The 13,729-nt window shown below is 43.1% G+C and overlaps 1 protein-coding gene across 1 annotated transcript in view; it reads left to right on the top strand.

Annotated features, from left to right (window-relative positions):
• LOC111961271 (rab GTPase-activating protein 1) overlaps nucleotides 1-3,027 on the top strand; it is a 135,593-nt gene extending 132,566 nt beyond the window's left edge. The window contains 1 exon segment of the mRNA XM_070440596.1: nucleotides 494-3,027. Within this exon segment, the coding sequence (XP_070296697.1) occupies nucleotides 494-616 (123 nt within the window). The 3' untranslated portion in view covers nucleotides 617-3,027.
• Nucleotides 3,028-13,729: the final 10,702 nt, after the last annotated feature.

The following is a 13,729-nucleotide window of genomic DNA, read 5'->3' as shown; positions in this document are numbered from 1 at the left end:
GTTCGCTGGACTTTATCCTGCTAACTGTTCCAAATGTCCGAACTGAATTTGGTAAAAGGGCTTTTATGTACTCTGCGCCATCGTCTTGGAACACCTTACAAAATACTTTTAAACTGGAAGAACTTGTCCCGATTGGTGTTTTTAAATCACTGATGAAGGATTTTGAGGCTGATTCCCTGACCTGTCAATGTTTTTAATTTGCTGTTTTTGATATTGTTATACTCTTGTGAATTCAATGGTTTTTACTACTTGTCGTTTTTCATGTTGTCTGTCTGTCATTTTTGTAATGACTTGGTGCTGCCTATCTTGGCCAGGACGCTCTTGAAAAAGAGATTTTAAATCTCAATGAGCCCTTCCTGGTTAAATAAAATAAAATAAATAATACACGTTTTCATTCATTCTAGTTTTAATCTCCTGTTTCCTTACACCAGGCTAGCCCTGCAGCTCCAGCCCATTGCCTAACCTCTTCCCGTTATGTTTCTCCCCCCCGCAGGACTTGGAGCACACCCTGGGTCTGGCCCTGAACGAGGTCCAGGCAGCCAAGAAGACCTGGTTCAACAGAACCTTAACCTCCATCAAGACCGCGACAGGAGCACAGGGCAAGGAGACCACCTAACTTGAGACAATCCTCCTCGACCACAGACTGTCTCCTTCTCCCCGCCCTGCTCCCAAACCTCCCCCTGTCCCACTCCCGGCCTCCCCCCTCCTTCTCCTAGTCAGAGGTACCACCCACTCACTGGACTGGAGCAAACCAAACGGTTTTTAAAAAAAGGACTAAGCTCAAAGGTACCACTGCCCCCAAAACGAAACAAAGTACTTAATTAAAAAAAGAAAAGAGAGGTTTCAACGTTAGTCTTTATACTACTGATATTTAACAGGTAAGGAAGGAGCTTTCTAGAGAGCTACCTGGACTGTCCTTCCAATCCAGACCTGGGAAATACAATCCGTTTTACTGTCCTCTCTAGACTGCTTGCACAAACAACTCCAACTGTAATCTAAGTACTACGAGTGCTAACCTCTTCCTTCTTCTCATTTCCGCTCTACGACGCCATTCTTTTCTATACATGTATGATCACGAACGTGCTTCTGTATAGACGTGCATCTGTGAAGACTGAGCACACCGGAGTGTATGTATGCGCGTGTCAGTGTGGGTGAACATTTAGCCGAATGTGAGTGTGTGCATGTTTGTGTGTGCATGTTTGTATGACTGACGATGGTTCTGAGTGTGCGGTGAACCTGTGAAGCTCGGAGTGTGAGTTTAGCTCGGAGTGTGAGTTTAGTGTATGAAAAGTGGGCGCTGTATAGTGTGCGGAGGTTGGAGGTATATGAGGAGGAAGAGGATCGAAGCCTTGATGTGAAGGGTTAAGGTGAACATAATGTACAGCATAACAGTAGATATATTAGCAACAGCCTGGGGTCTGTCCGGTCGGTGGTGCAGTAGCAGACGGAGGCCACTAGTAGGCGATGTCCTGGTGGTCCTGACGCAGTCCTCAAAATGCGCTTTCTGGGCCGGGACAGGCTGGGCTCAAAGCATGGGAGCTCCGAGGCTGGAGCTGCAGATATAGAGATATGGGTGCGGCCCTCCCTTGGCTCAGACCCCACCCCATACACTCCTCCCTCCATGGCTGTGTCTGAAATGGCACATGTTGGACGCAGCTCATCACTCCTCCACTCTGAGACCAGCTGCTCCTCTGGGGTTCCTAGATGACCCCGCATGACCTCATCGGTCCAGGTTATGTTTTATGCCGTGTTATTTTCGCTCCATGACACGCCCCCCCCCCCCCAGACCTAGTCAGTGACCCCACTCTCCCGACATAGACATAAACACACACAGACGTTACAGGCACCCTATGCACACTCTGACTCCACTCTCCCAATGTAGACATAGACACATACACACATCACAGCCAGCCACCTACCTACCTACACTCCTGAGAGGGAGAGAAATGGCGAAATGGCATGTCGTCTGGTCATCAGTCACAGGCTGTGTGCTTATGTGTGCACTCTTATGTGGGAGACTGAGTCAGACAGAGACATAACTGTTGGGGCTCATCAAAGGTCAGAGGTCGTTGGCGGTCAAGCTGGCGTTCTCCCTAAAGGAGTCTGGGGCACGTTGCTGGATGTCATGAGCAGAGCAGACATGATTCCATGTTCCATGATTTACATGTTTGCTCTACATAATATATTTCTATCTGAACGCTCCCTGGTAGAGCTGTGTCCATATTGGGGAAGGTCCTACTCTCTACTGACAGTCTGTGTGCGGGTTTGTGGTGGGAGGAGCGGTCTTTGCACCTTAATATTCATATTTATAACGTATGGAATTCGGCTAAGCTTGCTTAAGTCTGTGTTGATGTCAGTGGAAGAAGTAAGGCTTGTGCAATGTACTGAGAACAAAGAGGCTGTTCCGTAAGGCACTGGGTTGTACATAAAAAGCATTCTGATGATGAGTTTTTTTTGTTTATTCTTTTGTACTTCTTCTCTCCGCTGTAACTGTACTAATTAATAATGTTGCCTACAATAATTACGGACTGTGTTACAGATTAATGATCATAATGTATGTTTTTTTTGCTCAAAGCTCCCTTCGCTTTAAATGTCAGGCAAACCTTGTCTCATCCATAACATGCCAAAATGTACCTTCCTTCATCCAACATTACTGAACGTGTGGAACATTGTACTAGTGTAGGTTGCATTATTCTGCATTTCAATATAAAGCTATGAACACAGGCCTATTTGTTGTTTGTTTCATTTTTATGCTCATCCGAATGTATGGATGGATCATACACTTTATAGCCCTGACTATTTCTCTTCTTCTCCCTTGCATGTTGGCTGAATATAATTCAAGTCATTATACGGTCTCTATCCTGCTCCATGATCAATAGAATGAGTATCAGATTCCCGTTGCCATGTTACCTCTGGTCATAACGAAGCAGAGATCTGATGTCTCACTTGTCTGTCTGCTTGGGACAACTCCTGGGGCTGTGTCCCAAATGGCACCCTATTCCCTATACGGTTCCCTGTTTTTGACCAGGGCCCACTCTGGTCAAAAGTAGTGCCCTTCCAAGGGGAATAGGGTTCCATTTGGGATGCAGCCCCTACTATCCTGCTCCACTGAAAATACCTTGAAACCCCTTTAATACGTCCAGGTCTCTCTTTTGTCCTCTTTTCAGAAGGATCCTTCTCCCTCCTTCTTCTTTATATAGTTAAATAAAAACATTTAAAATATCCCTCCGTTTCTCTCTCTCCCTCCGTCTCTCTCTCTCTGGTGATTAATAAGGGCCATTGCTCAGGGGCCGTGGCACTTTATCCCTCCCGCTCTTCATCCTTCCATTTCACCCCTTTTTATTCCGCTTGGGAGAAAAGACCGTGAAGGGACTAGAGCAGGGTTGTCAAACTCATTTATCCCCATTTAGCATTCAGTCTTCAACGAGGTCCGGAGAGCTGCACTGGAAATTTGTCAAATTTCCTCGCTGTCAAAATGTAGCAAAAAATTGTCCTCTATCCATAACTCTTGGAATCTTCCGGTGCTCCCTGACTGTCTAGCTTTCATTTCGGTGATCATTAGCAGCTGGACACAGTCAAGAAACTTTAGGAATGTATGTCCATTATCATTTCTACAGTTTCGATTTGGTTTTAGTCTTTTTAAAGTATATTGAGTTTTTTTTCTCCTCAAATCACAGCAGGCTGGATTGGACCCCCTAGTGGGCCGTATGTTTGCCACCTCTGGGCTAAAGCGATAGACAGGTACCATGGTAACCAGGTAGGAGTAGCCCCTCTGTAATGATATTGTCCGGTTTGGGAGGAGTGTGAAAAGGATATGTGTTCCTCTGCCTGCCTGTTTACCCACAAAAGCCTTTTCAGAGGCTCTCGTCGTCTCATGTATTGAGTACCCAAATAATACTACAAAGCACACTGTATCAAAAGGCGATGTATATTTCTCTGTCAAATTAAACAAAACATTCTCAATCTTAATATAAAATAATCTCTTGAGTAAATCTTGAAAAGATTTGTGAAAATATGAAAAGCTCCCGCTATTTTTATGTTATTCTGCATAATTGGGTTCTGTTGTTCTAAAAACAGTCTCCGTTGTCAGTCAAACTCATAACCCTGACACCCTAGCAAGCTGCCTAACTCCTAGGCAGTGCTGGCAGCAGAAATCCCCTAATTGCAGTTTCTTTTTCTAGTCCCAGAGGACATTTGATTGTTTTCTTTGTGTTGTTTTCTCTTCCCGTAATGAAGGAGCTATTTTTAAACATGCAGCATTACACCCCTCAGTTGTCCCTGATTTTAAATATACAGCGTGTATGGATTGTGACAGCTTTGTTATATCATTTAAGTGTTTATAACTTTGGGGCCCCCATAAAGTTATCACCGGGCTGAGGTTTCTGCTTGTGGTGTGGGAAACCTGTTACCGGCAGGGAGTAACGAGCGTCAGCATTCTGCAATCAAACAGACACCCCCCTTCTTTCCACCAATCCCTACTTACCTTACAAAAAATATAGCCTACCACCCGGCAGCAGAGTATGGGCGGAATGTTTATGGGGTTAAGTTGCAGGCAGGCACTGAGGCAGCATCGCTCTGTGATTTGGGAGTCGAGAGGGACCAGGGCACCCAGACGGGTTCACACAGGTTTGGCCTCAGAGTGACCCCCACTCTCTCTTCATTCCCACCCTTCGTTGCAGACCCCTCCACCCCCAACCCCTTCTCCACTCCACTGACACAGGGGGAGGTGTCATTGCCCAGTTGGTCGTCTCCAGAATCTAAAATAGGAGCATCCTGGGCCCAGTCATGGAGCTGCTGTGTGTGTGCGCTGCTACCAAGACCCTCCCACTAATCCTGATTACTTTCCCAGATGGAGAGACGGTGTCTCTATTAAACAACTTGGCTCTGGTCTCCCACAGTACATCCATACTGGAGAGGGAGGTATAGGTATTTTGATGGTCTCTTGCCTCCCCAGTGCAGCAGCTAACAAACTAATTTCAACATGGACAGCACACCAATTTAAAACCAGTTAAAATACTGTAGCTGGGCTTGATTAAGCGTGCCTGGTTCAATGGAACTAATAAAATAGATGAGTACAAACACCTGCATATCTGGCACTCTAAGCGAACTAAAGCAAACACGAAACGTATTTGAAAGATTTCAAATAGTATTTGAACCCAGTTCATGTAATCGTTTACAGTCTCCGTTAATGTTGAATACGGGAGATATTAGAGATGTCATCCAATACAGTTGACTCAATCAGCAGCTATGCTGCTCTGCGCGTGATTGACAGCTGTTTTGCTCAATTACCCCCTAGTTTATTATTCAACCTTTAAATTGGTCCCCACTATCATACTCTGAGAAATGTTGTTATAATGAAATCCCCTGGTAGCAGGAGAAGCAGTGTGCCGCGTTTGTCTTTTAATTGAAGATGTTTTGCTCAACTACCACTGAGATTATAGACACTGAGTGGACAAAACATTAGGAGCACCTTAATATTGAGTTGCAGCCCCTTTCGCCCTCAGAACAGCCTCAATTCGTCGGCGCATGGACTCTGTAAGGTGTCGAAAGCGTTCCACAGTGATGCTGACTCCAATGCTTCCCACAGCTGTGTCAAGTTGGCTGGATGTGCTTTGGGTAGTGGACCATTCTTGAAACACATAGGACATTGTTGAGTGTGGAAAAACCCAGCAGCTTTGCAGTTATTGACACACACAAACCAATGTGCACAGCACCGACGATCATACCCCGTTTATCTCAAGCCTTAAAAATCCTTCTTTAACTGGTCTCCTCCCCCTCATCTACACTGATTTGAAGTGGATTTAACAAGTGACATCAATAAAGGATCATAGCTTTCACCTACCTGGCAGTTTGTCATGGAAAGAACAGATGTTCTTAATGTTGTGTATTTCACGCTTTTTCTTCAGTCCCCACTATTATTACTTGTATCAAACTAACCCTGAGACAAGATTCAATCTCTACTTCTGATTAAAAAGACCAGCTAGCCCTCTCTACTCAGCCTTTTATACACTTATAATATACTTTTCAGTCCCCACTATCATGACATCCATCAAATTAGCTGTAAAATAATACATCTCTGCTTCTGAGGGAAAAGAGACAAGGATATTAAAATACTACACCACACAGCAAATACATTTTTTTAGTCTGCATTGACTTCATGGTAATAGAAAAGGAGATTGACACTTTAAAGAAGATTCAGTACTTTTTATTATTTTGTCAAGCATAAATTATGGCAAATACAGTGACAAAGTACATATCACCATGGTGATTTTGCTACTAATAATTTAATACCACAGCTAGAAAACATCTACTGCCCGTCATTTCGAATGAAGCGCCGCTCGCTCAGAGGTTTGTGCACAATCGTCACTTCGCATTAGATTACCTTGTTGATAGTAAATTTATAATCCAAATTGATAATTGATTTGATGCCACATGATCGTAAAAAGTGCGAGAGGCACAACTCCCGACAAGTTGGGCTGCTTTCTACGGAGTTACTTTTGTGCCAATAAAACGCTAAAACCTTTACTTGATTTCACTGGCACAAATATAACGCCGTAGTCAAAATAATACAACTTAAATGGAAGATTCTATTTACAGAAAGATGAGGGGAGGAGTCCATCACTCAGAAGACGCCAAGGCTCAAAAAACTTCAGAAATAAGAGAATAATAAATAAAAATGTAAACACAAACCAGGCAGGAAGTGCCCAAATAACTCACACAAGTAGTTTAAAAAAAGATTTATAGATGTATACATGTTTATCATATATATTCTGTTTATATATGTGTCTCTACAAAAAATGCAAGTACTGTAGCTCTGCTATGGTTATACATTCTACTCAACAACAACGGTGTACATTCAAAACCAAAAAGCTCCGATCGACAGTCAGGATATTGGACAACATTGATGGGCTGAGATCCCCGAGAGCGAGCTTGTAACAAGTGATCGGCGTTCCACTTGTGACAGACCACCTCCCGTAATGTGACCGACTTAACCCTGAACTATGTGCTGCAGCTACTTAGAGCACAGACAGGCGAAGAAAACGCTCAGTTCAGCAATACAATTTTGCGAACCTCGCTCTCGCTGGGCGTAACCAGATCCGACTCCTATTTCAGAGCTGCTGCAGGCTCGCAAATTGAATTCCCAGTTTTTCAATTGTTCATAGGGCTCGAGTCGATCCGTATCATACAAGTTCAGCACTATAGCGCGATTCAAATGTAAAGGTCATTTCCGATTGAGGCGGCATATGCAGCGGTCTCCACGAACATGGGAACGTTCCCTTTAAATGTCAATCGCGCTATAGCGCTGAACTTCAGCGATAGGGATTTCATCGAGTCCCCAGTCTCACACACAAGTCCCCTTCTCTCTCTCAGTAAAACATTAGAGCTGTAGAAGATTTCCACATGTAAACAACTCAAAATAACTATATACACAGCTACAGCCCATTGTTAAGCACCAAGGTACATGGTTATGGGGGGGTGGAAGTCATTCCTCTGGAACAAATGGCTCCGTTCCTGTAGTATATCTTCAGTAACAGCTTGTGGCTTGTACTAAATACAATCGTTGAGCTGGGGTGGTAGAGCCCCATAGGAACCCCCGTCTTGCTTGTGTTTTATTATTGTACTGTGGGTGTGCGTGACGACGATGATGACGATGGGTATTTTGAGGTGGGCTGGAATAACTCCGGCGTGTGTGTGTGTTTCCGGTGGGCCCTGAGTAGGATGCGGTGGAATATTGTTCATGTGGTTTTGTGCTTGTTGTATCCCATTTCCTATGTCAAGGAGGAGGACCTATCAGGGACAGTTCAGGGGAAGTCGGTAGGGACGAGGTTATATGATACCATCCAGCACACAAATCAAACGATATACAATTCAAAAGAACACAATCATTATTCATCAACAACAAACCACTTAACCATTTTCCTTAGTGTCTGAACTCAAAGGCATCGTCATTATTTCAATCCATGATATATTCTGCCTGGTCTTCTCATCGCCGAGATCTAATATATTATAGGAAATACAGCAATCTGCCCATTGAGAAGCACTAAGTGAGGCAATCTGCTCTCTCCACTACACTACCAGCCAGACCTGGGTTCAAATACTATTTGAAATCTTTTAGATATTTGTAATGTCTGCTTTAGCCTGTCTGGAGTGCCAGATGGGCTGGATTTGCACTTTTGCGATTGAGCCCGCCGGGGGCAATAGAATAATTAAGCTCAGTTTAAGTATTTGAAATGTCAAATAGTATTTGAACCCAGTGTATGCTCCTGATAAGCAGTGGGGTGTTCTGCACTCTGGACCACCTTAGGGAGCAGAGGCATGGATCATTAGCCTGGGACGATTCCAGGGGGAAATTAAAAACCAACCAACGCTCAGTGAAGGATGATGTCCAGTAGCCTATTATTTATGTGGGCCATCTGGCCTTAGCATGTCTCAACACAACACACAGCCCTTGGAGAGAGCATGTTGTATTGAAGGGGTAGTTTTAAAGATTTGCACCCCGGCAACAGGCTTTCCGTCTGTAGCCTGAATTTGAATTCAGAAGACGAACGCATGAATTCTCAAAAGGTAAGAAAACAAAGATTGAGGTACAACAACAAAAAATAAGAGATATACTTTAATTAAGACTCTCAGCTCTGCTGCTGGCTGGCTGCTCTGAGCGATGGGATAGGGGAGCCTCTCCAAGCCAGCCCAGCCTGGCAGTACCACCACAAGTGATGCCTGTATCATATGGTGTTCAGGCAGTCATGGGACTAAACCCTCTCATCCAAGAACACCAATTGGAATATCCCATTGGTTCTTGGATGGACTATCCCTGCAGGGTTTTTTCCATTTCCATGTGAGGCTTTGGTTTGAGTCTTACTCTGCATGGGTTATTGTTATACACATTCTCAATGAGAGACTTGTACCAGAAGACTAATCAATAGGAGTGATTAGTTAATAACAAATTACATTTGTAAAGCGCTTTTCATTATAATAAAAAATGAAAGTAAAAAGAGACACAACTAGACAAAGAACACAGGTGATGCTACAAGGGACAAGGACACCCAAGGAGCACAATTATCAACAGAAAGACTTCCTGAAGAGAAAGGTCTTTAAGGTCTAGTTACAGGCGAAGATATACCAACACAGAAAGATTTCAAATACAGGTACACCTGAACACTTCAGATCTGTAAGGGGATTGTGTGTTTGACAACTACAGATTATAAACCACAGTAACAAAAATCGGAAAAATGTAAATGTGGAGATAGTTTAGTTCAGTTTTATCTTTTATTTGATGTTCAGACTTTTAAAATGTTCTCTACTTCAATAAATGTGTATAACTCTCAACAACAACTTACCCATGATATCAGTTAGACTTACCCGGGCCATACTTGCGAACATCAGTAAAAAATGTTAACTTTTTCTCCGTCTCAAACTGCACATCAGCCAATTGATCAAACGCTCAACTTTAGCTGTTCTTATCAGATAACCTGGCAGACTTTATCCTCTGCTAACCTGCACAGCTAGCCGTCATTATATCCGATGTGGTGATACTGATGATTTGTCGCCACAGATGGTTTGTTTATTAGGATAACTAACGCTGCAGGTTAGGAGAATGAAGTTAAGGTTAGGAAAAGGGGTTAGGTTTAACTACAATGCTACAGTTGTCAACAACTGTTGTCCCCGACTCGACCATTGTAGGTCTACTCCATCTAGCCACAATGGTAGAAACGTAAACAAACCGTCTGTGGCGACAAAAGCGTCAGTATCATAACACCGGTTCAAATTCCGTATCAGCCAATTAAAATCGTTGACGTGATTGGACGTGACCCAACACTTGTTCACGAAAGCGTCCTTAACAGAAGTCCAACGGCATGTTGTGATAATCAAAGCAACTAGATCATGTGTGTTTGAGTGACTGGTCAAATAGCTCTATGTAAATGTTGCAGATTGCTGCAAGGGTTTGAATCTCACATTAGTCGTCGCGTTGTCAATTTATATTACGAATACATTTAATGAGGAGCTTCTTGTTGGAGTCCCTCTTGCAGACTGACACACAGGCTACTGACACTGCTACATAAATAATCGTTGCTACTATAGACTATATTACATAGACGTGTAGGCTGGATTTACATGTACAACATTTTATATGCATTATTATAATCTTCCACTTCGTCAACTTCGTTATTTGAATCGCGCATCGAGGACCAGCAGTGAACATAGATTTCCTTAACAAAAATGTTTGACGCAACGGGGCTTCGAACCGACAGTTAATGTGCACTGTAATTTTAGAGTCATCCGCTTTAGCAATGTGTGTCCCCAAACAGCAATGATGACAGCTATTTGACAAGTCCAACAGCTCTTTGGACTGTTTGTCTAACGCTAGTAGCCTAGTCAAGGGTGCATCATGCAATTGGCACTCTACACTTGAGACACACCAAGCAGAACAAAAGTAAACCTTGAATTTGGAGGTTGAAAATATCCTTCTGGTGGCCAAATTGACACATGTTTTTAAATGCCATTGGTTGGTGGATATTAAGTCTAAGATCTTTGATAGTATGACGCAGAATTTGTTACAGGAAGTAATCACTGTCACATGCCAAGGTTAGAATAGGGCTAAATGTGCTAGGTTATGTTATGGGAACAGCTAATGTGTAGTGTTTGATCACTTGCAACTACACCGAGTATACAAAACATTAAGAACACCTGCTCTTTCCATGACATAGACTGACCAGGTGAAAGCTATGATCCCTTATTGATGTCACTTGTTAAATCCACTTCAATCAGTGTAGGTGAAGGGGAGGAGACAGATTAAAGATGGATTTTTAAGCATTGAGACATATGAGACATGGATTGTGTATGTGTGCCATTCACAGGGAGAATGAGCAAGACAAAAGATTAAAGTGCCTTTGAACGGGGTATGGTAGTAGGTGCCAGATTTGTGTCAAGAACTGCAACACTGCTGGGTTTTTCACGCTCAACAGTTTCCCGTGTGTATCAACAATGGTCCACCACCCAAAGGACATCCAGCCAACATGACACAACTGTGGGAAGCTTTGGAGTCAACATGGGGCCAACATCCCTGTGGAACAATTTCGACACCTTGTAGAATCCATGCCCTGACGAACTGAAGTTGTGCAACTCAATATTAGGAAGGTGTTCCTAAGGTTTGGTATAGTCAGTGTACCTCAACCATTTTAATTGGCTGATGTGCATTTTGAGACTGAGAAAAAGTTCACAAGTATGGTCCCAACAGGATTTAAATCCTAGAAGTTATTCGTCTTGAAAGTTACACTGAGGCTCAATAGCTTTTCCACATTATTAAAAAAAAAAAATAATAGAAAGAACATTTAAAATGACAAAAACACTGAAGATTAAACTGCCATGAAGATCAAGGAAGAAGAATCAAAGCATTTCATGTACTTCCTGCAATATTCAGCCGTTTCCTTCCGACTGCGGTTGTTTTTTTTTAAGGCTGTCGTGTTGAACATCCCAAAAAGTGATGAGGACAAAACATCAGAGGCTCTCACCAACTGAAGCCACATACATAAATACATAGAGTACCGTGTGTGTTTGTGAAAAGACTTAACCCACCAACCAGTGCTATAAAGCTATGCTTCAATGTTTTGGGACGTTCACATGTGAGCACACCTTAAAACCGTGCATTCCCTTTTGGTTGTGTATTGTGCCAGTTGTCAGATCATGTGGTTATGGATATGTTTGTATCAGCCTAGTGCATCCATTTGAAAAACACAAAAGTGATATTGCAGAATGTCCTAGCAAAATTTTGATTTTGGGGTTGATTTAACATTTTTAGCAGCTTTCATATAAATAAGCTTTAAAAAAAAAAAAAAAAAAAAACATTCATTTACCTTATCTTATCCTGTACTTTGTGATCCATCCATCTGGATACAGGACAGTTGTAGTGGCTCATCCTGATATAGGATGTCCACTTATTCAAGACCAGGTAATATGGCCTTGATGCTGGGTTGGTAATCTTGCTAGGCACTGTAGTTTACTTTACCACCACCAATTTAACCGCACACAAACTCATATAATATCAACTACATCTTACTATGGTTTCACCTTATCAGTTAGATAAAGCATACTGTATACTATATGTAGTATATTACACTATATAGTATAGAAATAGGTATACTAGAGAGGGTCAAGTGGGGGTTATGAAACGACTGGGTCCTGTCCGTCTTTCTGCAGTAGAGCTATAATGTGTATAATGTCGGACTATCCATTTAATTAGACGTAGCTATTAATGTGTGCTTGGACTGTCCCACGGTGACAAGGCTGGTCGGTCTGCGACTTGTGTTGACAGATGCCGCAGTAAGCCCTGTGTGTTGGACTGTCCGAGTAGCATGCTCTACTTAGTTCACGCTCGGGGTTTCGTGCAACTGATGCATAATATTTATGACACATCGGTTGTGATACAAAATACCATTTTCAGGAGGTTGCCCGCACATTGTACAACAGTTGTACAAACGTGAACTAAGCCCTCCGCGCAGCAGTGGCGCAACGGAGGGGCGACTGACGTGTGCATGAGGTGGGGGGGGGGAAGGGCGAGCAGGTGGTGGTGCAGTCGCAGGGCCACCCGCCACCTCTACAAGCTAACAAACTGTGAACTGTGCTTTTGGTCCCACGTTATGCTATAGGCCAGAGAGAGAGAGAGGACTGTGGCTGGTCCTCTGAGTAATGTAGTCCTGTGAGGAGGTTTCAGTGTTCAGATACTCTAGTTGTCCAACAGACCCCCAGGTTATTATAAGGATAGCGTACACCCTGTACCGATACAGCAGTACAGTACAGGGTGTACGCCACAGGAGGTTGGTGGCCCCCTTAATTGGGGAGGACGGGCTCGGGGTAAGGACCGGAGAGGAATCAGTGGAATGGTATCAAATACATCGAACACATGGTTTCCATGTGTTTGACGCCATTCCGTTCGCGCCGTTCCAGCCATTATTATGAGCCCCCCCCCCAGCGACCTCCACTGTTGTACGCCTGTTAGCAGTGGAGCAATGCGAAATGTTCCACTGAGTAGAGAAGTGTGCTTTCTGACCCGGAAAGTCAACAGGAAAGTAATGTGTGCTGTCACATAGGAAGTGTGTGTGTGTTAGAGGGTGCGGTAGGGTTGCTAGGTTGAGTGAGCGAGCGACTCTCGACTGACCGGGCTGTGCTAGCGAGCCTTAGACCAGAGAGACTTGAGCATGTCCAGAAAGGCTCAGATGAGAAGACATCGGGGTAAAAGAAAATGAAGCATCACTAGGCTAGTCTATTAGCACAGGTTAATTAAGAAACAAGTTTCATATTGCATTGTCCTAGTACTAGAGTAGAGTAAATTGCTTAGTGTATATAAAACTGGAAGAAGACGAAAGCTATATTGTGGGATTATAATTTACATTTCACTTTGTAATTCTAAAATAATTTATACCAACAATAAGTATATCATATTTACACACGCGTACACCCTAAATAGTTTCAGCACATGTAATATATATCTCTAGAAACACATACCATACACATATATGCATATATTCCATGGTATAGCCACACATACACACAGTGAATATACAATTGAAAATGACATATTGCAATGCTGTGTTTGGGTAAGACTCGATTGAACATTCACGTCATCATCTCAAGTAAGCTTGAAGCCAAAAAGTTCAGGTGTAGTATTGCTATATAAGAAAGAGACCAAAAGACCAAGGTACTCAGCCTTCAGTTTTGATGCAGCTGAGAGTCA

Source organism: Salvelinus sp. IW2-2015, linkage group LG4q.1:29 (assembly GCF_002910315.2).
Source record: "Salvelinus sp. IW2-2015 linkage group LG4q.1:29, ASM291031v2, whole genome shotgun sequence".
Lineage (NCBI taxonomy): Eukaryota > Metazoa > Chordata > Actinopteri > Salmoniformes > Salmonidae > Salvelinus > Salvelinus sp. IW2-2015.
This window is presented reverse-complemented; position numbering and strand designations above follow the sequence as displayed.